We start from the raw sequence: 25,786 nt of genomic DNA on the forward strand, positions 1-25,786 counted from the left end.
AAAAGCACAGCATGCACTTCCCATTTTAAAAGCTATGGATGAGGCAGGAATTTGCTGTTCTAGATTTGCACCGTGCTGCAGGAAATATTTTGTGTACACATGCGTATACTGTACACAAGTACAGAACGGTGCACAAACACACACTGTTATTGCTCATTCATAATGCACAGGCCCAATCTCCTACACCTGGATGTAAAAAAAAATAATAAAATGTTTTTAACCAAACCTCTGTGCTGAAATTGCACATCAGCTCAGACTGCTGCCGTGGAGGTAGACGTTTGTGGCGTCAAGAGTGCATTGGAATATATTGATTGACTAATGGCATCTTTAGTGAGCTGGGAGCCATAGGTAGTGTACAGTCATGTAAGCACCTCAGAGTCTAAGGCCACATAGTTCAGCCTGAAGCATCACAGCCAATTGCACAGGATTACAGCTTGATGGGTTCTCCAGGAAAGAGAGCTGACCCTAGAGGTCGCTCAGTAAAGGTCATCTTTTTTACTCGCTGACAACTGCATGTGTCATTGCTGGAAAATGGTTGGGGAAATTATTACCAGTCACGTTTGCAGAATTAGAATATGTTGCCGCAAATGCCAAATTATTTTTCGGTGCACATGGACAACGTTTTTACTGTTCCCGACATTAACACAATGTCTTAAGATTTAAGATTCTGTATTTCAAGGCCACACATGATCAAAACTTGGTGGAAACCTGAGATATAACAGACCTTCTGACTTGCAGATATATTGGAGTGCCTTTATGCCCATTATGCACATTGAAATGTCACAAGACGGTCAGTGTTATTTACTTCTCCTGACAGCGGTCGTAATGTTGTGGCTGATCGGTGTATAGCACAAGTGTACTTTAGTTCAACAAACCTCCTAGCTTCTTTCAGCTCTCACATTTTCTCACAGTTGTCCAAAAGCCAAAAGTGTATGTACATTACATTCATTTTAACCTCTCCTTCATCTGTGTGTGTGTTGCAGACACACCAGTGTGTTACCAGGTGGAGGGCAGCCGACAGGCCCTAAGGGTCACCCTGTACCTGGACAGCTGTCACTTCAATGAGCTGCCCAGTCGACTGCAAAACGGAGGCAGCCTCAAGCTTCACACCGTCCTCTTCACCAGGGGTAAGACTGGGCTGATTGTGACAGTGGAACTGGAGAACCTGAGGGGGAGTACGTTCAGGATGTAGATCAGTTGGTAGAGAAGGCATACACTGTTCAGACTGCAGGTAGCAGATTAACTTCCACAAAACATTTTTTAATCAAATAAACCATGTGTCTGAAATCACTTATCACAGTATATACATTGTGCACGTAGACTTAAATCATTTAAAAACACTCAATGAGTCATGCAGCCTTTCAGTCTCACACACTTCCCGATAGCTTTATTAAGTTAGACCGAAACCTTTTAAAACACTCCAGCTTTACACTCTCCCTCTACCGCCATTCTCCCTTTAGTTCCCCATCAGTCTTGGTTCACCTCACATGATTAAAGTGCATTATGCATCATGTCAGTTTGCCAAATATCCATTTATTTCTGCAATTGCTAGCTGGAACACCAGTCCAATGAGAGAGCTCATACACTATATTACCAAAAGTATTCGCTCACCTGCCTTTACTCATTCTATGAACTCAAGTGCCATTCCATTCCTAACTCATAGAATTCAATATGATGTCGGTCCACCTTTTGCAGCTATTACAGCTTCAACTCTTCTGGGAAGACTGTCCACAAGGTTGAGGAGAGTGTTTATAGGAATTTTTGACCATTCTTCCAAAAGCGCATTGGTGAGGTCACACACTGATGTTGGTCGAGAAGGCCTGGCTCTCAGTCTGCGCTCTAATTCATCCCAAAGGTGTTCTATCGGGTTCAGGTCAGGACTCTGTGCAGGCCAGTCAAGTTCATCCACACCAGACTCTGTCATCCACGTCTTTATGGACCTTGCTTTGTGCACTGGTGCACAGTCATGTTGGAAGAGGAAGGGGCCCGCTCCAAACTGTTCCCACAAGGTTGGGAGCATGGAATTGTCCAAAATGTTTTGGTATCCTGAAGCATTCAATGTTCCTTTCACTGGAACTAAGGGGCCAAGCCCAGCTCCTGAAAAACAACCCCATACCATAATTCCTCCTCCACCAAATTTCACAGTTGGCACAATGCAATCTGAAATGTACCGTTCTCCTGGCAACCTCCAAACCCAGACTCGTCCATCAGATTGCCAGATGGAAAAGCGTGATTCATCACTCCAGAGAACGCGTCTCCACTGCTCTAGAGGCCAGTGGCGGCGTGCTTTACACCATTGCATCCGACGCCTTGCATTGCACTTGGTGATGTGTGGCTTGGCTGCAGCTGCTCGGCCATGGAAACCCATTCCATGAAGCTCTCTGCGTACTGTACTTGGGCTAATCTGAAGGTCACATGAAGTTTGTAGCTCTGTAGCAATTGACTGTGCAGAAAGTCGGCGACCTCTTTGCACTATGCGCTTCAGCATCCGCTGACCCCTCTCCGTCACTTTACGTGGCCTACCACTTCGTGGCTGAGTTGCTGTTTTTCCCAAACGCTTCCATTTTGTTATAATAGAGCTGACAGTTGACTGTGGAATATTTAGGAGCGAGGAAATTTCACGACTGGATTTGTTGCACAAGTGGCATCCTATGACAGTTCCACGCTGGAATTCACTGAGCTCCTGAGAGCGGCCCATTCTTTCACAAATGTCTTGTTTCACAGTCTGCATGCCTGAGTGCTTGAATTTATACACCTGGGGCCAGGCCAAGTGATTAGAACACCTGATTCTGATCATTTGAATGGGTGAGCGAATACTTTTGGTAATATAGTGTATTTTAGTGAGTGAACAGAGCTCTTGAGAGGTGCATATCCGTGGATGAATATCGCCACCTGCTGGAAAACGCTCAGGCTGCAGGCTTGAGGGAACCCGGCGAACCTTATGATATTACAGATGTGGAAATTTTTGTGTATATGTGAAAACTGTATATCCTCATGCAAAAAAATCATCTGAAACTCAAGAGCTTTTGTCTAATCCTTATCCTCATTTCTATGTCAAGATTATTAACTTTAAGACCACTTTAAGGCCTTTAAGTGGCCTGAGTGGATTGATTGAATGGAATAGATGGGATTCAATTTAAAATGTAATCGTAAGGGATAAAGATCAGTTTTGATTTTAGGTTTTACATTTGAGTTCATATAACTGTGCGCCATTGTGTGTTGATCTAAATGCCTCCTGCCTTTTTGTTTCCAGCTCTGGAGCGTCCCGAGGGAGTGTCTCAGCAGGACTGCGCCGAAATGGAGGAGTTCCAGCAGCGCACCAATGCTGTCTCACTGGAGAAGGTCAAGGCCTACTATCGCAGACTCAGGTACATTGTGCTACTCTACATCACCGCTTTTCATTAGCTTCACTAGCACTCAGGATATGTTTCACCTTAAAGGGAGAGTTCACTCTGTGGTATTGCATAACTAAGCAAAAAAAAAAAAAACGCTTTGCCTTTTTACTTACAAGCTGCATTTTTCAAAGTGAGAACTGCGTCATTTATCCAGCCATTTCCTCAATGGAATCCCTCATCCACAGTTAACGGGCATTGCAGAGATGTGTTATACCTTTGATATGGCTTTGATTGATAATTTCTCTGTCTCAGATACATAATATGTATATAAGCACACTGTATTCTCGCTTTCCAGCAATCCTGAAGTAGGATTTAAAAGGCACTATATATCCCTTTATTACTCTTCTAGTGTTCAGTTTTGTTGAAACCGTGTAAGAAAGGTAGTAACTCAGCTGGACGATCATTTTGGAAGATTCACAATGTGATGCTGTTAAACAGGATGAATAAAGCACTGAAGTATTTTTTATTATTTAGCTCACTGACTAAGATGGGGTTGTCAGAATAGTCGCAACATGTGTACAGTTCAATAACTTTAACCTTTATGAAGCTTTTTCAGAACTGTTAAATTTAAGTGCGTTCGTTTTCACCCTTAATTTCATTAAGTACACTTGAAAAGTTTTTTCAGACTTTAATTCTTTCAGACTTTAATTCTTGCTGTGTATTGAGCTGTAACATGTAAAATGTTTTTCAATAGCTTCTTAATATAGTGACAGTTTTTGATATTTGCACGCTAATTTCCTGAAAATTACTCAACAACGCAACATGAATAAATGATGAAGTAGCTCTCTAGATGGTAGATGACTAAGCTCTCAGATAAAGTAGGTCATAGGACCCAATCTGTACATTTCCAAATCATAAAGAATTTTTGAAACAGAAATGCTTTTGTCCCAACAGGGCGTTCTATTTGGAGAAGTCTAATCTCCCCACAGACTCAAACTCCACAGCAATGAAGATAGACCAGGTAAATATACTCTTACTCTGATCCATTTACCGTTTACTGCTGTTACTGTCATCAATGAATGTGTTTGTTACAGTTTATATGGTGTTTTATCACGTAACTTCTATCTTGTTCTTGTAACGTAAGCCAATTTTTTATATAATGTTGTGACTGAATATAAATGCAAGCACAGATACTGGGCCTTGAAGTTAGAGACCTTCAACCAAGCATTTCAAAAGTAAGATGGTGCCGGTTCCCTGCACTGGAAACCCCCACTAGCTCGTCAAGACCCCCACCCCCCCCTATTAACTCCAACTAACCTCAACAACATTATAAACACATTTCCTTGCTTCCATTTGAATTTCAGTTCTAGTGGCCCAAACTGACTGTAGTTGAAATAGACTCTAGTGATTAAAACTGAATAGCGTCAATATAGAGAGTGTAGAGAGGTTGACACTGTGTTTCAGTAGAAAGACAGCAAAGAATTCATCCTCTGTGTGTTATATTTGATGGTTCTCTTCCTGTTTCTGATGCTCCTCCATCTTACAAGTGTGTTACTCTACTATGGTGTTAATTATTAAAAGATGTTTAGATTTAGAAGTATAGATGTTACTTTTACTTTGAATTTTACTATACTTTTATTAAGTAATTGACTACGCTTATCACAGTGTTCTGCTTACTCAAACGTATACAAATTTAAAATAAATACGTCTCATCCTGTCAGTTAGATTTTTTCGAGACTAGAGCAGAAGTAATGAAACTTTTAGATTATACAGTAATCTAAAAAGTGACTTGCTCCACTCAGTAGTCTAAATGACTTGCTAAGATGGCTTCTTTTGTAATAGAATTGAATCATTGAGTTAGCAGTCCATTTAGCCACTGACACCCTCTGTCCTTTACCTTTCCATTCATAGCTGCTGCGACCCCTCAACACACTGGACGACCTCTGTCGACTAATGCAGTCCTACATCAACGTGCGCCCCAACGCCCAAGGCCACCCGTCAGGTGTGAGCGTGCTGTGTGTGTCCTCTGAGCTGTGTAACCGCCTGGGAGCCTGCCACATCACCATGTGTGGCACAGGCCTGCAGAGGTCAGTCACACCAGCATTATTATACTGCTTGTACAGTATCACTGGACTGTCAGCTAGAATAAAGATTAACACAGTGCAGTGTTGATGACACGCACCACTGAACCTCAGAAGTTCAGCTTAACCTCACTGTCTGAATTCATTTCAAGGTGTCCTGCAGGGGAGCATGTGTGTACATTAGTGTGTGTTTTTTAAAGTTTGGCCTTTCTATTCTTTGCAGATGTACCCTGAGTGTAACATTGGAGCAGGCTATGATCTTAGCCAGGAACCACGGCCTCATGCCGCGCTGCATCATGCAGACCATGGACATCATGCGCAAACAGGTAAACCTCAGAAGCAGTGGATCTGAGACTGAGGTCAAAGAACCAGAATGGGTTACTATTAAATATCTTTATATTAACTAGAGAATATGGGTGTAATCAGTGTCATGGTGATGCATAAAAGAATACAACACTTAAATAAATGTTTATGATCATGATATTTATTTATAAGTGATTTTTTTGTTTTATATGACATTTTAGAAGGTTTGGTAGTATAGTTTCAGTTTTAATAAAAGTTAATGCAAGATAATATTTAAATGAATAACATAGAACTTTTTCTTTTAAAGGTGCTAATACACGTTAATAAAGTGTTTTTATATACAACATTTCAAGGTGTGCACTGTGGATGTGTCTTGCATGTTTAACCATTCAGGTCATTTGAGCCTTTTTGTTATATGGTCAGTGTTGAGCTTATGGCTATGTATTTTATGTTCTACCAGGGGGCAAGAGTTGAACTCTCTGCAAAAAATCTCAAAGTAATGGACCAGATGCCTCCATCAGCTCCCAGGTACCGTTTGAAACCATTTCTAGGTGCTGCCTGTATCAATTCCATCAGTATATTACACCATTTATAGACACGCACAAAGTGGATTCTCTTAATCTGAAGTATTTTATTTTTTTTCCCCCAACAGGCTCTTCAGGCTGTGTTTGCCACCTTCAGATGGAGAACTCTAAGATTAATCATTTTAGAGGACTCATTACAGAGAGCGTGAATGCAGAAGTGGAAGATACAATGAGAGATGACAGTAACAAAGATTATGAGTCTTGGGTCTTTCCTTCCAAGAGACACCAATGGAATGACTCTTGCCCCCTCGCCACTGCCCCATCACACAGGGCTCATTCCAGCATGGATACCACAAGAGTTCTCTGTGCAACGTAAAGACTAAATGCAGACTGATGCAACCCGAGGCTCGGGACTAGTCATGTACTGTACCACCTAGATACAAGCACTGTTGTGTTGACTGTCTTTCTACACAAAGCTGACAAGAATGACTGGTGCAAAATAATCATAAGCAAAAAGGGAGGAAGCCTCATAAAGACAATGTCTACAGTGATTATGCTCCTAAATGAGCTTGTATTATTAACTGGATTAACCAAACTACCTGTAGCTGACTGTCACCCTAAATGCAGATGTCATCCATTTTGCCTTGGACTGCAAACATCAGACACCTGTCTCTTTCTGTGTTTGGGCTGGTGTTCCCCAGGGCTCAGTGTTTGTTGAAGTAGAGTTCATGTATGATAGCTGTGATATGATAGCCAGAAGATAGATGCAGAAAGTCAAATATTAGACAGATAGATGGAGGTAGGGCTCGAGGGACAGATGAAAAGATGGTTTGCTGGAGGGGGCTGTTTTTTTTTCTTCAGCCCGTTGCATGTGCTTACTGTGCAATTACTGTAGGTTTAGTGTAAGTACTGTATTACTGCACTATATGAAGGATAGTTATTTATTGTGTCCAGAAGGAGCGTTTGTAGCGCTTACTTATACTTTATCAGGTATTACAGAATCTAAAAGCATTCCAGCCTGCTATTGAACAGTATTTAAAGGACCAATGGCATGCCATTTTTAGATATAACTGCTTGTGTATTTCAATTTATTTATGTGTATGGAATTCCATTACGTCAGGAAGTGTTACATTAATGTTCAGGGAGTGCATGGCTAGCTAGGTAATCACAATCAGGACGGAGGAAGCGAAAACAAACCACACAAAGCTGTCTGTCAACAAGCGGCCAAGTCAGCAGGTTTTAATATTGAATCTGTGTTAAATTATTAATATATTAATTCAAATGTTCTAGTTGAAGGGTTTCCTCAGTTAACGAATCATTTGATTTTTAAATTGGCTTTTATGTTGTCTTAATACTGTTGTATTTACTGTAGGTATTAAAAGAAGCACAATGATTGGTCCATTCAGTGTTAGCACAGCGTACTGTAAGCAGTTTGATGTAAACAAAGGGATTGTTCGATGACTGAAACGCAGTGATATTAAGTTACTGAAGATTTTATTTTCTTGTACATACAGACTGTAACAATGTCAGAGGAAAACATAGGATATGTATCACAGCAGCAGAGTAATGCTATAAATTAAATTGGATATTTTTATGGAAATAATATAGTCTATGAAACATTTTGTATGCGTGCATTTGAAGAGAAGCTGCTTCTCTTTTCTGAGTGTAACCTCACTGACAACTTGATATATTTTTTTTTTTATGTTATAAATGCCGGTCATGCATTTGAAGAACCTCTCTGGACATGCAGCATTCATTAAGCAGGTCACTCTCCTTTTTATTTATTTAAAAGCAGTCTGGTTCCAAATGAGCATGTAGGAACAGCCTCGACAAATTGAGTGGCAGGCTATGCAAGTTCCACCCCTCACTTGGTACAATAAAATCATGGTTATTTGCATTATCTCCATTTCCTGTATCAAACATGATCTCAGCATGAACAGTGTAAATAATATCCTCTCCAAATGCAGCATTAGTTTCCATATCCAGGTCTTAAGTGTGTCTGTGTTACCACTGCAATTCAGCTATTGACTGCAGCATGTAGCTGGACAAACACGTCACCGATTACACATTTATTAACATTATTCTAATGTTTTATGGCTGTATATATTTGATCTGCCAGGTGTTTGAAAATAACTGTACAAAGGATTTTTTTTTTTTTTGTTCAATCTTTCTAATATCATAATTCTGAATGGAATCTTAACAAGCTAGTGAATAAAATCTTCTCATTATGACAATGTTTGTCAGTGAAGTGGCATTGTTGGTATGTCCAACAGAGGACGTGGAGTCTGGCAGTGAATGCTTTTTCGTCAACTCATATTTTGTCCTACCCATGTTTGTGTTGCATTCGGTCTGCTGTTCAGTTCTGAAATTTGACATGAATGACTCAAAACGGGGGAGGGAAAACAGAAGATCATTGCACATCATCTGTTTTCCTGCACACACCATACCAGCACACTGTGACTAAGAGCTGCTGGAAGTGAATAGGACCTCTGACTTGAAGTGGTTTCTTTTTTCACTTACTCATAATTTTGCTTTACGTTATAATGTGTATAATTTTGGTGTGTGCAATTTATCTTATGAGAAAACTAACTTCGCTCAGATCATAATGCTAAAGCTAAAGCGAGTCTTCATCTTCTTTTGTTTATATCTTGCTGATGCTGACAGATGTTTACATTTCAGATCTTGGCAGAGGCACTGTGTGTTTCTTGAGAATGCAAATTTTAAAGCATAGCTCGACATAGTTTTTGGTTTCCATTACCCTGCCCGGAGAAAACTACACACATAAATATTGCATGAACATGCATCATCCAATGAAGGCCTTCCTTGCAGGTTCTCTCTTGGGCTGGAGTTGAGTGGAGAGAATGGAAGGTTATCTCAGGATAAAGCACAGTAATGACCCCCCCACCCCTCACCCCTCCGACTTGTAATTGCTTTTGACAGTATTTGTCCACTCTGACCAGATGTTTGTGCGCTAGATTCTTGAACTTAATGTAATTGGTTTTATTCTGGACCATTAAGTGATTGCACATAGCTTCCATTGCCTACTGCAGATGACTCACAAGATTAGACAGGGGAGTAAAAATCATGTGCATTACTCTCCTTGCTGTGTGTGTCAGGTGGCCGGAAGGGGCTAAGGGAAAAAGCATCCACTGTGCAGTTTCTCGTGGTTCTTGCAATTGGTTTTCTAGTGGGGACCGACGCCGACTGCATTCATCACCAGCACACACCCCTCAGCACCGGTGATGCATCCCCGCGGCAAGGGCACGTACAACTCCTTCTCAGAGTCGTCTCGACTTTAGGATGGTGAAGAAATCTCTCAACGGCGGGGTTTACCCAACTCAAGCCGGAGAGAAGAAGCACAAAGTCGGGTTCGTCGGTTTGGACCCCGGGGCTCCCGAATCCAGCAGGGACGGGGCGCTGCTCATTGCGGGCTCGGAAAGCACCAAGCGGAGCGGCATCCTCTGCAGACCGAGATCCAGCATCTCTGGCGGGAGACCCAGACCGTCGAAGAAAAATGCCAGCTATCGGAAACTACAGAATTTTCTCTATAATGCGTTGGAAAGACCTCGGGGATGGGCGTTCATCTACCACGCTTATGTGTAAGTAGCCTACTGCTCGGGCTTCTGCAGAGCATGGTAATTCTTTCATGGTTGCCTTTTTTAGTACTTGGGGGATACGCCGCTGTTCCTGTGTCATGGTCTGGGACAGCTGCCATTCAGTTTTGCAGGTATCACATTCTGCATTGGTGATTACGTTAAATGACGCATTAAAGGGTTAAATGCTGCCAGACTCCTATCCGGATTGCAGAAGGGGCTGCAACTTCACATACAGAAGTCCTGCTATAACTGTATCTTTGCAACTCGTGTTTCTATGATGTAATACATGTCTGCAGTGTATAAATGACATGTGCTCACGTTTACATACTATTATTTTTCATTGATTAGAGTTTACGTGTTGCGGCAGGTTTCAGCACAACGGTCTGTGGACAGCTCCGGGCCGCGCCGGCACTTTCCCTAATTAACGTCGCACGGTCTGCACAGTGATGTGAAGCTGCATATACAGTAGACTGTGGGTGTGTGTGTGTGTGTGTGTGTGTGTGTGTGTGTGTGTGTGACTGCTCACAGCTGGAACATGATGCCTTCCTTTTGTTTCCTTTCTATGTCAAGTCACTGAGTTGAATGCAGAACACTGCCTGCCAAAGAGTTAATGTCACACCCCAGTGGTGCCATCGTAAATATGTAGGTTGATGATCTGTGATCTCTGGTGAGTGGTCAGCACGGAGGCCAAGCAGCCACCAGTGAAAACAGCCATCCTTCATATTAAAGAGATTCTGCAGGAATTTAGTGATGAGGATTCACAAGAAACACATTTTAAAAAATAATTTGTGTCCCAGATGCCCAGACTCTGATCCGACATTTCTCATCATGCAACCAAAAGCATCTATTTAAATCCTCCCTGCTTCATAATTGACAATACTCCACATCTGTAATGCACACTTTCTCTTTAAGACACCAGTAATTACTCTAACTGTCTGCACAAGCTACTCCTCATTAGTAGTAAACGTTCGTATGAAATGAGTGCAGTTGTCTTTTATTACATGTAACGTGCTGTGTTTTGTGCATCCAAACAAGATGACAGCCTTGCAGTGCATTCTGCGCATGTTCTCCAAATGAAGATGTGGGTTAACTGCATTTTGAGCCTGAATCGTCCTGGTTCAGTGCTGCTGCATGGTTAGTAGTGATGAGTTGAAATGGCCACGGTGTTAAGGAATTCACTGTGCACAGCATATCGACTCCCCAGAGACGCCCCGATGCCCAGAAGTAAGCCTGCACTTTAATGTGAAACCACACACACTCACACGAGCCCACTGGCTTCTTTTGAAATATTAACTGAAATAACTGAATACTATAGCAGCCAACTAAAGCTCCTTTCTCACCTTCTGATTTTTACTTTTTGCTTTTTGGGAGCTTTTCATTGACCAATAGCACTCTGAAGAGGATGGTGGAATCTAGTGCATGTAGAACTTATAATACAGCATTTGGAGACAAACTACACAAAGCAACCTAAATAGAACAGGGCCAGTGGCGTGTGTGCTGTCTAAAATCAGAATCCTCTGGAAAGTTATAAACTTGTGCCCAACTCTGTCCTAACACAAAATATTGTGATAGGAGAGGTGAAAGTGATCATTAACTCTGACGCACATACACCCAGATGAATTCATACAGTGTGCACACTGTTCTATTCATCCTGCGTAGAGCAGCTCTGCCTGTATTCCATTTGTCTCTTCTATACATTATTCATAGTCACCACTCTTCGTTTAATCTCCCAGCCCTTTGCTTCCAGCCTGCTGATATATAAAACTATCATGTGCTCATACTAGTCAAATCTTTCTCTGCGTGTTTCATTCTGTTCCTACGGAAGATTTTGGCAGTGACACCGTTGCCTTGAACTGAGGAAGACAGCGCTGCAAAATGCGCTAATGCTTAGAGAACGGTTATTTGGTGGGATTTCTCTGCATCTGCTGGGCAGGTGTTTTGTTCTGTGGCCTCGTTTGTAATGCATGTGAATGATCAGTATGTGGAACATGAGTACCTACTGCATATCCAGTGTACAGAGTACTCTCTGTCTTGTTGCCTTGGTTCTCTCGCTTGCTTTCTCCCTGTGTTTGTGTAGTAGCTGCCTGAGACCAAGGCCACCCTTCCCCTTCAGTCCTGTCGCTGGGCCAACAGTAGATAAAGGAGAGAGACACAGTGCTCCACAATCAAGGATGTTCCTGTGGATCTAAATCTTTAGCATCTTGTAAAATGCAGCTTGTTCCTTGTTACAAATCCTATTCCTTGCTGACAGTTTTAAAAAAGACTTTAATGTTGACAGTCACCATCTCTGCAAAGCTACATTCCTGCTCTGATACAGAACTCAGAGCTCTGATATTGTCACTGGTTTGTCTTCAAGAGGAGTCTGATTACTGAGTGTCCTCTTTGCAGAAAGCACCAGCTGTGTGAGGGAATTGAAAAGTGTCTGGAGCCATAAAATGAGTCAGTTTTGCACCAAAGTAGAAAAGTAGTGTTACTGAGGAGAGGAGGCAAAAAGAGGAGAATGGACAGGGAAGGTGATCAGCCAATGAATATAAGTGCGCCGTTAAGGGGTTTCAGTGAGACAGTTCGAGGACATGGTCCAGTTATTCACTGTTTTGCTGAGCTGGCCCAGCTGAAGATGAAGCTGGGAAGAATTGAAACAAGGACAGTAGCAGACAGATGCTGGCTGCCAAGCTGCTGAGATGTGATGGAGTGGTCTGTTTTCAGAGAAGTGAGTCTGCTGTGTGGAAGTGGAAGTCTGGTGCCTGGGTTTAGGGTAGGTTTGGAATGAAATGTGTTCTGTTATTATAAACAAAGAATCTTGATCTGACGCTGAAAGTACTGAGTCAGTTTACTGACCTTTCTCCACTCTGGCTATTGTTGCATTATGATGCACAGGGCACATACGCAATGTCATCATCCTTTTGATGATGGTAATCGGAATTCAAATGTATCAGTCATTATGCTAACAGTTCTGACAGAGCCTCAGAGACACAATAAAAAGGCAAATAAATAATTGAAAAAGTGCTTTTCTAAAGAAAATGACTTTTTAGAGTCATTACCAATGGATGGCTGCTTGAATCGCTTGTATTACCGCACTCAGTTCAGCTTAAAGATTTGAGATTACTTTTGTGTAGTTTAATCAAGTAAGTGCTCACATCACCGTCTAACTGCACTCTCATCAATTGAAAGCAACCACAGATGTATTTTCACTCCATTACTGTTAGTACAAAACTAGCCGATTCATACACTGCACAAAAGGTCAATGGCATGGTACTCCAGTATCTACAGCAGAGCTATCCAAATGATTGTTTCTGTTGTGCTGCTGCAGACATATAGACACTTATAGACATTTTGGAAAGCCTTCTCCAGCATAAAATGAAGGATGTTGTTCCTTATAAGGGAATGTCCCATTAAATGTGTTCACCCCACATTTTAGGGCCACTTTTGTCTACTGTGTACATATAGTACACGCATGATTGTTTGTCCTGGAAGAGATTTTGGCCAGATGGATCTGATTTAACATGGCCGTCCTATCTTATTGTCAAAAATGTAAAAGTCTTTTATTGTAAAGGATTGGTTTCAGTTACATTGTATATATTCTATTATTATGCTGATATAGATGGCAACTCTAAACCCCACTCTACTCCACTAGGGACATTTAGTTTAGATTTTTTATTTCTTGGTTAATTTTAAGAAAATAAACTCTTATTTTGCACAATGTATACAAGAAATAAAACGTTTTAAGTGTCCCATACGGCAGGAAAAGAGAGGATCCAAATCCAAACAGAGGAGGAATTAGACTAAATGAAATAATAAAGTTAAGTTTGATGAAACAGGACGCAATGATAAGGCAGGGTAAACTATACAGAATCCAATCCAATCCAACAGAAGAATCCAACAACTGAAAACCAGAAAACACTAAGAACAAGGAGACATAAGGAGAACTCAGAATAACTTGAGAAGACATTCAAGAAAGAACCAAAGTATATCATGTAGCTAGGCACAACAGGAGAACTGACAACTATATTTAAGGCTAAGGAGGCCCAGGTGAGACTACTGAGGGCGGAAAAGACAAGGAGAAACTAATCACGTGATCCCAAAGGAGGGAAAACATAGCCAGGAAACAGGAAACACAAGAAAAATCAAACAGGTTTACAGAATATGTTCAAAACTCAGTCTAATGACTAAAATGTTCTCAGTGTTTCCCGCAAAAGGTTGCTGTGTGCTGATTTCACAGCAAGCTACCTCTGCGACTCATAATTAATACAATGACAGCAGGTAGCTATGCGAGCAGGGTCGCTGGCGTAATTATATATACAAAATGAGCGCCGCAGAAAATCCTCTCAAACATCCACTGACAAGTCCATGGAGGGGATGCCGCAGTGCTGGCACATGGTCTTCACAGGCACTATTTGCTTAGTGAGAAGCCCTTTCCTCCTCATTTGCTCTTCTTTGGTTCATCGCAGTCTAAATTTAGCATGATGAGTATGTCTGGGTAGGCAACGTTATGCTGAGCCGGGCAAATCAATGTTTCTTTATCCGCAGCTCAGGAGGAAATGCGGGCCTTTCTGCTTCCAACAACAGCCCCCTCAACTTGATTGATTGACAGTCACGTTCTCATTGATATCGTCTGGACTTTTCTGGCAACAAGTGTGTGTGTGTGTGTGTGTGTGTGTGTGTGTGTGTGTGTGTGATGGTGTGTGGGTGTGTGTGTGTGTGTGTGTTGCTGTTTGTGGCTGTTTTTTTTCAGCTGCAAAAAGGAATGTCATTTTTACTCTCCGTGGTTTTGTTTTCCTGAGGACTTAAGTGCCAGAGAAGAGACTGTAATAATAGAATATGTTTGTGGGTGTGTGGTTATGTACGTATGTGCTGCAGAGGATACACTTTCAGAGAGTTACTTTATGACTGATTGAAACATCTTTCTCTTAAATGGCATGGTCCCTTTGGTTAGAAGACAGAAAACCATGTAGAAGGCCAAATGTTCCGTTTCATTTTTTTTTCTTTGCATTAACTATGACAAATACTTCCTAATTTTGAAACATGCAGTACTCATTGATTTCTTATAAGACTACAGTCTAAATATTAGTAATAATATAAGAAGTTACAGCCACCTCGCAACACTGTGGAGGCTCCCAAAGTCTATAATGTATATATAAAAATGGATGAACACTAAGTAATGTCATCCACAGGATTCCTGAAAAGTGGTTTTGAATCTCAGTGTGGTGGCTCTGGTCTTCGCCATTTTGTCAGTGTTTTTTTTTTTGTCACTCCACCTATATCTTGGACGATTAATAAATTAACACGGAGGATGAGTGTGAGTGGAACCTTTAATTAGGCACAAATCTAGCCCTTGATAGAATGTAATTGGACGAGTGAAAAATTCAGCGCTCTTTTGAAGCTAACCTCAAGTGGCCATTTTAGGAACTTCATTTCTCAGCCCCCAGAGTTTGGGTTGCCTCTTGCTGGGGCTCTTTGATTGTGAGCCAGGCAAGCTGTTTCCAGTAGTTATGCTATGCTAATCTGACTGCTGGGTGAAGCTTCTTACTTAGAACAATGAAAGTAGCATACACCTGTCTTTCGGAAGAAAAGCAACAAAGTGTATTTTCTAATGGTTTCTTTCTGGAAAAACAGCACAATTGCATGTTTTCAGAAACGTTGTGCCCTTGCACCATAGCAGAACAGGTTTATAGTCATCTTTGAACTGTCTTGGCCTCATATACTTCACCATATCTCCCATTTTGAGATGCTGTGTGAATCCACATGCAGTACGACACAGAGGCATAAAGGAAGTCCTCATTTTGCTGATCGTAAAGAAATAGATAGACGAGTATCTAGGAGCTAATTTGTGACTGTTTCAGGAAGCAGGTTCTTGGCTTCTCCTTTATCAGCAAGTGTCCCTATTAGTAGGTAATGATGAGCCTGGCAAGGCTGGGTCACTAAAGATGCATAAAAGGATCTCCAAATAGAATTTCAGCCAGCCAGCTGCTGTGGCTGGCTGAAATTCTGTGAAAACTGTGAAAAGGGTTTAAAGTGGTAATATTTATTCCAGCTTAACTGTTTATATGGGCACTAAATAAAATTATTTTTAAAAAGCTGTATGTGTTTCCATGCCCCAACGTCAATCAAAATAGATTTCTGATGCACAAAATGGCCACTGTGGAGCACTGAAATATAGCAAGAAGAACTTTAATTCAATAAAATACATTCTTGCATCACACGTGTTTCTGTTCCTCCCAGAAACGCTGCACATCACCAAGAAAGAATGTATTCTCTCTCACCAGAGAGAAATAATAAGATGAAGTGTTTACATGGTTTTTAGAAGCTAATATTTTCCTATTAAACAGATTGTTAAAGGTTCTACACCACCCCTCTTAACTGTTTGAAATTCCCCTTTAATCAGGCCAGCCTGTCCTGGTTGAGGTGGTTACATTAAGCATTTTTGTTCTGATTGACAATAATAACATGTCAAACTGATTTTGTGCAATATTATGCAATTATTTTTTTCTATTTGCAAGCTTCATCAAACTAGTTAAAGGTTTGCCATTTTGAGAAATGTGCTTATTTGAATCATTGATGCCGCTTTCATATCTGCCCCTTAAATATGAGGCTATAGCTAGGAGATGGCTGGCTTAGCTTAGCATACAGGCAGGAAGCAGGTGGAATCAGCCTGCCTGGCTCTGTCCGAGATGTGTGATTTTACTTTAGTTGATGTCCTGGACTCTTTTTTTAGCAGCATGCACTGACATTCTGAAATATCTGCCTGACATCTAATGCAGACCTGTGAGCAAATGTTAGTTTCCTCTATACACAAGAAACGCTAGTCTTCAGATGGTAAAATGGCGAGTCAGAGTTCTGTAAATGACAAGATGTGAAGTGTGTGACTTCTTGACTGTCTGAACATAATATGCCTCATGGCTACACCACCTTGGAAAAGATCGGAATAACAGACACCTCGCGGGAGTCATAGGACAAAAGCAGTGAATTCAACTAGAAAACACATCAGTGCTGTTTCCTTGTGGACTTGCTTGGAGCAGGTAATCAAAGGAGGGTAATATTTTCTTCAGACCAGGAAAATCTATTCAAGCTTCAGTTTCAGTGTGAAATCTAACACTCTGACAAGTGTGTGCACATAATTCACACCTTCACTCTGGTGCTGATCATCAGGGCATCAAATGACTGTGAAAAAGAAAGAAGGAACTTGTTTTGCCATTCCTGGATGATATACACTAACAACCACGAGTACAAGTACAACTGCCAAACAACAAGATTGAAATTTTAGTGATCAACAATACAAGAAAATTATAAATAATACAGTACTGTCAATATAAAGTGACAAACTCTGTACCAACCTAATTTCTAACATACCAGAAAAACATAGGTTAACTTATTTTTAATAATCCTAACTAGACTGGAAAACAGGAAGAATATGGAGCGTTAAAGTGCTCCCTTTTACCAAGCAAGCATTAACTGCTGTGTAGTCATCAGTGGTGTGTAAAAATCCGAAACCACACATTTCCCTAAGATGTACGACCTCAGTCTCATTTCACAAAATGAAATGAACAGAACTGACCCTTTGTTGGCCTAACTGGTTTGCTGACCACCAACCAGACGGCTTCAACCTTTTGTCATGTCCCAACTTCCTGTGTTACTGTTGCTAGATCAGATAAATAATAGGTGGAGGTCAGAAGATCAATCAGAAGGCCATCAAAGGGTCAACTGATGTAACTGGAGCGCAAAGTGCTATGAGCTTATTGGTATGTCCTTCTGCACCCCCACTGGCCCTTGGGAGGTGCATGAGGGGAAAAACCAGCCACATCTGACAAGACATGGATAAAAGGCAGGAGAGGCCTCTTTGGATGCACAAGCTCACCACATCTCATTTATCACTTATTTAGATTTTTTAAAATATAATCTATTGAAATAAGTTTTTTGTACCACTGTTATCTGGTCTCCACTTTAGGCTCACTTTTTTGTTTCTGTGTGTTTACGCCTCTGGTTAGGAATAACAAAGAATATCCATTGACTTTACAGTTGTTGCACTAAGTTGATCCCTGACGGTTCATTCTGATTGGCTGACAGCCAGCGGTTACTGAAAGAAGTTTGATAGGATGTAAAATGCAGCGGCAGAAAAACATGAGCTACATCTGAGAAGTTAAACAAATTGCATTTTTTTAAGTATTATTGTTATTATTATTCAAGAAGGATTGGTGAGCATGCTTCATGTCGAGTGATCAAAGGCTGGACAAAACATACCACAAAGTAAATAGTTAGATGAAATTGGATGTTGGGATAGATTGAAAAAATCCAGAAATAGGTCAGTCAGATGTTATTGGTGTGTTCACACAGAGTAAATTCACAAGGAGATGTGTGGTTAAGCGTACCTGAAGGAAATGTTCAGATGCATCTTGTTGTATTGAGATTTTCACTGTTAAATCCTTCACTTCTGAACTTCTGGGTGCGATATCGATCAGATCTGACATACTGAGCTTTGAGAAGGAAGTTTCGCGTTAAAAGTGTCACCCTTACCATTAGGCTGGTGCTAACATCGATGATGAGGATATGCAGGATATGTGCAAACCATCACTGAATATGTGTGAGACTGGGTTCAGGCTTTTTAATCGTTGTTGTTGAGGGTGACCTGCTTTGGGATCATAGAATTCCACATAGTCTGTGTGTCAGGGCTGGTCTTCACTGCTGCAGTGTTGCCATGATGACCATCTTCTGCATTTTTAAAGCTGCACAAGTCAATATTTTGACTTTAATTATGGATTAAATGACTATGAACTGTATAATGGCAAGGTGTCACCCAAAAGCCATTATCACTTTGCAATTCCTTCTGCTCTGCTCGGCTCGATTTTCCTCTTGTAGCTTGTTGTTTCTTTTCTATTTAGCACACTAACTCTGCTTTATTTCCAACTGTGCAATACTATTTAATTTAATTATCATGCTACCTAATACCTTAATTGTATCTCCTACTGTATGTTTGTGCATTATATCATTGTTTGTGAAATTTAAACTGTAACACATGATCTTGCACTCAGGAAATACTTAAAGTCAGCCCATAGTATCTCAACTATGATCAATGCTAGTTGCAGCTGCGTCTTTTAAAACCCTGCATTCCCTCAGTATTGGTTTTCATCAGGCACTATCCATTAGCTCTCCTTTGGATTTCTTCCAGAAGATCTTTTCTAAAGAAAGCCCCTGAGGTCAGGCCCTTCCGTGCTTCTTCCTTTATTAATCACATGTTATCTTTCACCCAATGAGGTGCTCGGCTGATGTTCTCAACCCATCTTCTGGGTGTGTGGAGCACAATTGATTTTCTTCCAAATCCCATTTAGTGCCTATTTAGTGCATCAGGACAGTCTGCTTAAACCCATCAGACCAGTGAATCACTTTTTACATCAGATTATTACCAGTTTTTCTGTCATAATTAATGACACTTACTCTCTTAAAAATGACAAGCTTATGATTTCAGCAGAAGGCTGATGAATTGAGAACAGACTGGCTGAGCAGTGCAGCCCCTTAGTCACCTTCCACTCACATCGCAGATGCTACTATATATCTGTATGTTTCTTATAGATTTATCCAACTGCTTCCTATCTGTGCCCAAAACAGGATTTGAAGTGTATCAGTGACATGCAGTGTGCTAGCATGAAAAAGCAATAAATGTTTTTCCCTTTCTCATCTCCAGCTTCCTCTTGGTCTTTTCCTGTCTCATACTCTCAGTCTTCGCCACCATCAGAGAGTTCAAAACCAGCTCAGAGAGTGCCTTGTACATCTTGGTGGGTATCATTTTATTTGTTTTATTCCTCCACTGCTTGCACATTCATGCCACAGGGTTAACTTCACCATTGCGGTGTGCCCCACAGGAAATTGTGACTATCGTGGTATTTGGCGTGGAGTACATCGTAAGGATATGGGCTGCTGGCTGCTGCTGTCGATACAGAGGATGGAGAGGGAGGCTAAAATTTGCCAGAAAGCCTTTCTGTGTCATAGGTGAGAAAACAGTATGTCACGTGTTTTTTGCTGGCTGTCAGTTGTCACACCTTGCTCCTACAGAAGAAACAAAACACAGAAACATCATGTGTTTTCTGCCAATATACAAGTACAGGAATCTCTAAACGAGGGTACGATCTTTAAAACTAAATTTGTCTAAGTTTGTTACTATAGAAACCAAGTGTTGTTAATTCAGTCTGATCTGATCAAAGACATATGAGCTCGTGCTTTCCTTTGCTTTCACATGTATTCCATTACTGCGTTCTGCTTCTCTCTCAAGACATTATGGTGCTGATCGCCTCAGTTTCCGTGCTGGCAGCTGGATCTCAGGGCAATGTTTTTGCCACCTCGGCCATCAGGAGTCTGAGATTCCTGCAGATCCTGCGCATGCTGCGTATGGACCGCCGTGGAGGCACCTGGAAGCTGCTTGGATCTGTAGTTTACGCCCACAGCAAGGTGATCCTGGCATTGTTTAGTTTTGTCTATAGTTAACTTAAATATGTTATTATACTCCGATCAGACATAACTTTATGACCACCTTCCTAATATTGTGTAGGTCTCCCTTGTTCCTCCAAAACAGTTGTGACTCATCAGAGAATGGACATGGTCCTTCTGAGGGTGTCCTGTGGTGTCTGACAACAGAATGTTGTTAGTGGGGGCCTTTTGGTCCTATGGGTTGAGTGGAGGGGCCTCTGTGGATCATCCCACAGATACTTGATCAGTTTGGGATCTAGTGAATTTGGAGGCCAGGTCAACGCCTTGTGCTGTTCTTCAAGTTTTTTTTTTTAGTTGTTCCTAAATCGTTTTTGTGTGTGTGTCTGTGTCAGGCTGCATCCTGCTGGGGATGGCTGCTGCCATCAAGGAGTGTCATTGCTATGGGGTGGGGGTGCCTGGTCTGGTCTAGGTGGGTGGTACATGTCTAAGTAACATCTACATGAATGCCAGGTCCAAAAGTTTCCCAGCAGAACATGGGATTGTCACAAGGTGGTCAGTGTTATTTACTTATTATGTCAGTGGTTTTAATGTTGTGGCTGATCGGTGTAAGTTGTGTTATTATTCTTTTAGATGGTGTTTTAAAGATTCCCTCTGATGAAAATCAAGTTTTTAACCATATCATATCCGTATGGTGTATTTCATATGCTAGAAGATATTTCATGAGCAAAATAAATGCTGATCATTTTCATTTTGAAACTTTAGCGCTCCAGTTACAGTTTCAAAAACATTGATTTGAACATCTTGGGTTTCATAAGTGAAAAAGATCTAAGGACACAATCCCATCAACTTGCAAGTTGGGTCTTGGTTTTGATCAGTGTCGGGAAGGACACTTTTAAAATGGATTCCGTTTCAGAATACGTATTCCGATACATTACTCAATCTGAGTAACGATTTCTCAATACCGGGATTTCTTCCACATTTAATTGTATTATACGTGTATGAATGCAGCAATCATCCCTGTACTCAATAAAAAAAGGTAGCATGTCAAATAGTCGTAGCAAATCAGCACATACGAGTCAAATGACATGTTAGGTAAGCAGGTAGCTACCTACAAATATTTTAAAAGGTTAAAGCCAGCCCAGCTCCTGCTCCGACTCCATTATCTTGACTAACCATGTAATTAGCTAAAATGAATTTTACAGTAGTAGAGTCTTTGGTTGCATGTTCTACTCAAGGACTTCCAGGAGATCCACAGAGTTGCCTTCATTTATTTAGAGAGTAAATAAACACATGTAACATAAACGTACCGTCATGTAATTCATTGATTTCAACAATGTAACTGTATTCTAAATAGCATCTATTTAAATTGTAACTGTGACTAAATACGTACCACTGGTGCATGTAACACTGGTTATGATGAAATAGAGGACTTTCTGTGGTCTTCAAAGCTTTTCTTCCAGTTTAAAATCTTTAAAAAATAACTGACTTGTCCAAGCTGAGCTTGGACCTGAGCTGAGATATCTATTACTGCTTCTCCTTCTCCTTTTTCTGTCCGCTCCTTCTGCTCCTTGTTCTGTATCACTTAGCAACTCACTATTGTGTAGCGTAGTTTTGTTTTACAGTGTCTGAGCAGTTTTGAAGGTAAGCAGGTGTGCGCGAGCTGCAGAAAGGTCATTGGGGATAGGTTTGGTTGGGTCATTTGCGTATAAATTGATCCATACTTATAAAATGAGTTGTAGAATCAAACGTAAGCCTTTCTTAAGGCATGAAGGGATTACTTTAAAGGACAAAAAAATCTACATATGTAATTTTACTGAACACTGATGAGATTGTGGGGGAGTTAATCAATGCTTGGACTGGAATGTTAAACTAAATCTGATCTGCAGTCACTTTAACTTGACTAAAGCTGCCTGTTGGTAATTCTAGGATTTCAGCTATTTAGGTCCCATAATGACTGGTAACCTCATGTGGGTGGCAGTCTCAAAAGAACATTCAGGGAATGGGTACATTCAATTTAGACATGAACAGGAGGTTAAGGTATTGTTTTCAATACCAAGTCTGTCTGCATTCACAGCTCCAAACTCCATAAACATGCAGCCACAATGTTGTCAAAGATGCACAAATCAGTTTACGCTGCATACAAAAAAAATAATAATAATAATTTTTAAAACTCCAGCTTCCTCCCACTGTCCAAAGACATGCTCATTAGGTTCATTGGTGATTCTAAATTGCCCGTAGGTGTGCATGTGATTGTGAATGGTTGTCTGTCTCTCTGTGTTAGCCCTGCGATAGACTGGAGACCTGTCCAGGGTGTACCCCTGCCTCTCGCCCGATGACAGCTGGGATAGGCTCCAGCAGACCCCGTGACCCTTAACAGGAATAAGCGGGTATAGAAGATGAATGAATGAATGAATAATTTTTAAAGACAATTTTCTGTGGTTTCGCAAAATATCTTTACAAATATGCCAAAATAGTCTACCCCTCCTCAAGCTTGCAATACATTACACAATGTTTCTTTAGCAGACCTACCTGGAACCAAACCACAATCTTTGTGCTGCTGGATAGGTTTCGATGGCCTTTGTCTACACAAAGAACTGTAGAATAGTTAGCTGACAAGTAATTAGGATGCAATTACAACTGAGTTCAAATCTACAACTGTAGCAGCATAAATAAAATACTGCTTGTTAAACTAGCTGATGACATCTTCACATGGGATTTGAACCTACCCGAGTTTAAGCTAAAGCAGCAGCAGCCTTTTATTCTTTATTGTGTTTTTTTCAGTGAAGCACTATTGTTGGCCGTGTCTCTTTCAAGTATTCCTGTCATGGGTGGGGAAACACATTTCTCTCAGTTTTATTTTAGTGAGATGTGAAATAGAAACATTTGCTTGCACTACGAAGCTGTGGAAAATGTGCTGCTGTGTGCGTGTTTGTGTGAGTTGATGTGAGAAGTATAGACAGCGGGTCTGCAGCCTGTGTGTAGCAGAGGGGTATAAAGATGTTTATGAAATACTTTGTCACACAGGACATGGAACTCATTTTGTCATGTCCAGTATTATTATGGAATGGATATTTTTACCAGTTGGCAGTGGTAACATTGCCACCTTTGTAAAGCATCTTAGAGGAAACTTTATTACTTCAGACTCCCTGATGCACACTAAATTGGTTTTCTCTGTAGGAGCTCATCACAGCGTGGTACATCGGCTTCCTGTGCCTCATCCTGGCTTCATTCTTGGTCTACTCCGTGGAAAAGGAGTCAAATGCAGAGTTTGAGACCTATGCTGATGCTCTTTGGTGGGGACTGGTAAGATTAAATAAAACAACAAAATGGTCATGGTTTAAAGTTTTAAGGGACAAGATAAGATAAGATAATCCTTTAATTTATCCCACGGATTTATTTATTTAAGTTTTCCATGACAGTATATACAGGCTGTAAACAGCAATCTAATCAAACAGTAACAGTGATCTTTTTATTCTTTAATAGATCACCCTCACTACCATTGGTTATGGTGATAAGGTTCCCAAGACCTGGAATGGACGCTTGCTGGCAGCCACTTTCAGCATGATAGGGGTGGCATTTTTTGCACTTCCTGCTGTGAGTATGACGGGTAGTCAGCAGTGCTTTGAACCTCACAGTGTCGTTAATGAAAGAGTACAAAGCGTTGATCTGGAACTGTCTCATTTGTGTTTTTCTGCTTTGTACACTGTAAAATAACTGTACATCCAGTTCTATGATGCACTCTTCCTTGTAGTGTTCCTTGTAGTTTCTTTTAATGAATTGCTATCTTTTGTTTGACAATATTTAGGAATGCAACACAATGCATGTATTGCTTTAAAACATCCCTAATCAGTAATCTTAGATTAATTTGAATTAAGAATAAGAATAAGAATAAGAAAACCTTTATTAGTCCCGCAATGGGGAAATTGCAGTTCACAACAGTTTACAGAAAGAATAAAAAAATAGCAAGAGCAAAAAAATTATTTGATCCTAGTGCTATATTTAATGTGAAAGAACTCACAACTATATGGTTCACAGAGCTCATTGTTTCAGTTTTTCACCTAATGTACTGTTATGATTCACTCTTGATGCTGTCATTAACCTTTCAAACCAGGTCTAGGTCCAGCTGATAGGCACAACTAGATGGGGACATGATAAAGATAACCATAAAGAGAGACAAATGATAGAGACCAAAAACAAAGCTAAAAGGACAGCAGTAAGCTCTGTTTAAGCAGCTAACATGTTCAATCTGTCGCGCATAAAAAATTGTGGATTGCTAGACCAGCTCTCAGTTAACGGGAAAAACTCCCCTTTTTGCCGCAGCATTTGACATTCAGCATTTCCTCTGACATTTCTCTAACCTCGAGGCTTTGCAGACATGTGAACCTGTGAAATTACCTCTTCACTAGATGTTTTTGTTACATTTGTTTGCTGGACTGCTGTGTTGTGCTTGGGTTGTGCATAGTGTTGGAGGAGGTAACATGCTGTTCGTGCAATCTCTCTATTTAGGGTCGCTGATCACTTTATTTCTATGTCTCTAGGGCATCCTGGGCTCTGGTTTTGCCCTCAAAGTCCAAGAGCAGCATAGACAGAAACATTTCGAGAAGAGACGGAACCCTGCAGCAGGCCTTATCCAGGTATACTTCTGAGAAACTGATATAACAACACCGTTAAAGCCGTTAAATTGACTTAAATTGTATTAAATTACACGTTTGTATTGCTTTATCCAGGGGGCTTGGAGGTTTTATGCTACCAACCTTTCCCGCACAGATCTGCTGTGCACTTGGGATTTTTATGAGCAGACTGTAGCTGTTCCAATGTACAGGTAAATAATCAAATCATGCAGCATATTATTCAGCACTTTTAGGAGATACAATTGTTTTTCTCATATCACATTCTGCCATCTTAGTTAGACTTGGAAGCAAAGTGGAAAACTGAACCCGCAGAATATCCTCATCTTATTGTATTCCAAGCTTCTTTGTTGGATCAGATTAACAGTCAGACACTGGTGTGACATTTCACTTTCTGCTTTAATAAGGCTATTTTACAGAGGGTGTAGTCTTGGCAGTGACACTAGAATCTGAAATGTAGTTCAAAAGACAAAATTCTTTCTGTGGCCTCTTTGAAGATTTAACCACTTGCCTTGCTGTCCAGATATGAATCAGCAAATAAACTGCTGGGCTTCATTTTCACAATTTTCACAGATTTCTGGGTTTTATGTGATCAGTGGTTGTCTGTTCTATTTGGAAATCACTTCATGTTCAGCTTCGTTCTAGAATAGACACCTGCCAAAGTAAATGGAATTAGCTGTAATTGGCCCAAAGGCGAGCCGTAACCTTAGTTGTAGAAATCATCTTGACAGAATGACAATGTGCTCTTTGTCTTTTCCTAGACTTATTCCTCCCCTGAATCAGTTGGACCTGCTGAGGAATCTGAAGGGCAAGACATTCAGGTAAAAAGCAAAGCTGATGATGTGACTGCATGATCTCAGAATGATTACAATATCAAGATGTTAATAACAATGACAATGATGAGTG

At 40.7% G+C, this 25,786-nt stretch overlaps 2 protein-coding genes across 2 annotated transcripts in view; both read left to right on the top strand.

Annotated features, from left to right (window-relative positions):
* Window positions 1–8,769, top strand: part of prex1 (phosphatidylinositol-3,4,5-trisphosphate-dependent Rac exchange factor 1) — an 80,006-nt gene extending 71,237 nt beyond the window's left edge. The window contains exons 34-40 of the mRNA XM_084552553.1: window positions 984–1,127; window positions 3,254–3,368; window positions 4,290–4,356; window positions 5,247–5,422; window positions 5,640–5,742; window positions 6,180–6,247; window positions 6,372–8,769. Of these exons, the coding sequence (XP_084408679.1) occupies window positions 984–1,127; window positions 3,254–3,368; window positions 4,290–4,356; window positions 5,247–5,422; window positions 5,640–5,742; window positions 6,180–6,247; window positions 6,372–6,414 (716 nt within the window). The 3' untranslated portion in view covers window positions 6,415–8,769. The remainder of the gene's footprint in view (window positions 1–983; window positions 1,128–3,253; window positions 3,369–4,289; window positions 4,357–5,246; window positions 5,423–5,639; window positions 5,743–6,179; window positions 6,248–6,371) is intronic.
* A 774-nt stretch (window positions 8,770–9,543) lies between these two features.
* On the top strand, window positions 9,544–25,514 carry LOC311494941 (potassium voltage-gated channel subfamily KQT member 2-like; the record flags this gene model as incomplete). Its single annotated transcript, XM_084554222.1, has 8 exons — window positions 9,544–9,842; window positions 19,513–19,603; window positions 19,691–19,817; window positions 20,098–20,273; window positions 23,430–23,555; window positions 23,736–23,846; window positions 24,791–24,886; window positions 24,980–25,514. 8 exons carry the CDS (start codon window positions 9,544–9,546, stop codon window positions 25,076–25,078), a joined length of 1,125 nt encoding a protein of 374 aa, XP_084410348.1. The 3' UTR covers window positions 25,079–25,514.
* Window positions 25,515–25,786: the final 272 nt, after the last annotated feature.

Source organism: Chelon labrosus (genome assembly GCF_963514085.1).
Source record: "Chelon labrosus genome assembly, chromosome: 10".
Lineage (NCBI taxonomy): Eukaryota > Metazoa > Chordata > Actinopteri > Mugiliformes > Mugilidae > Chelon > Chelon labrosus.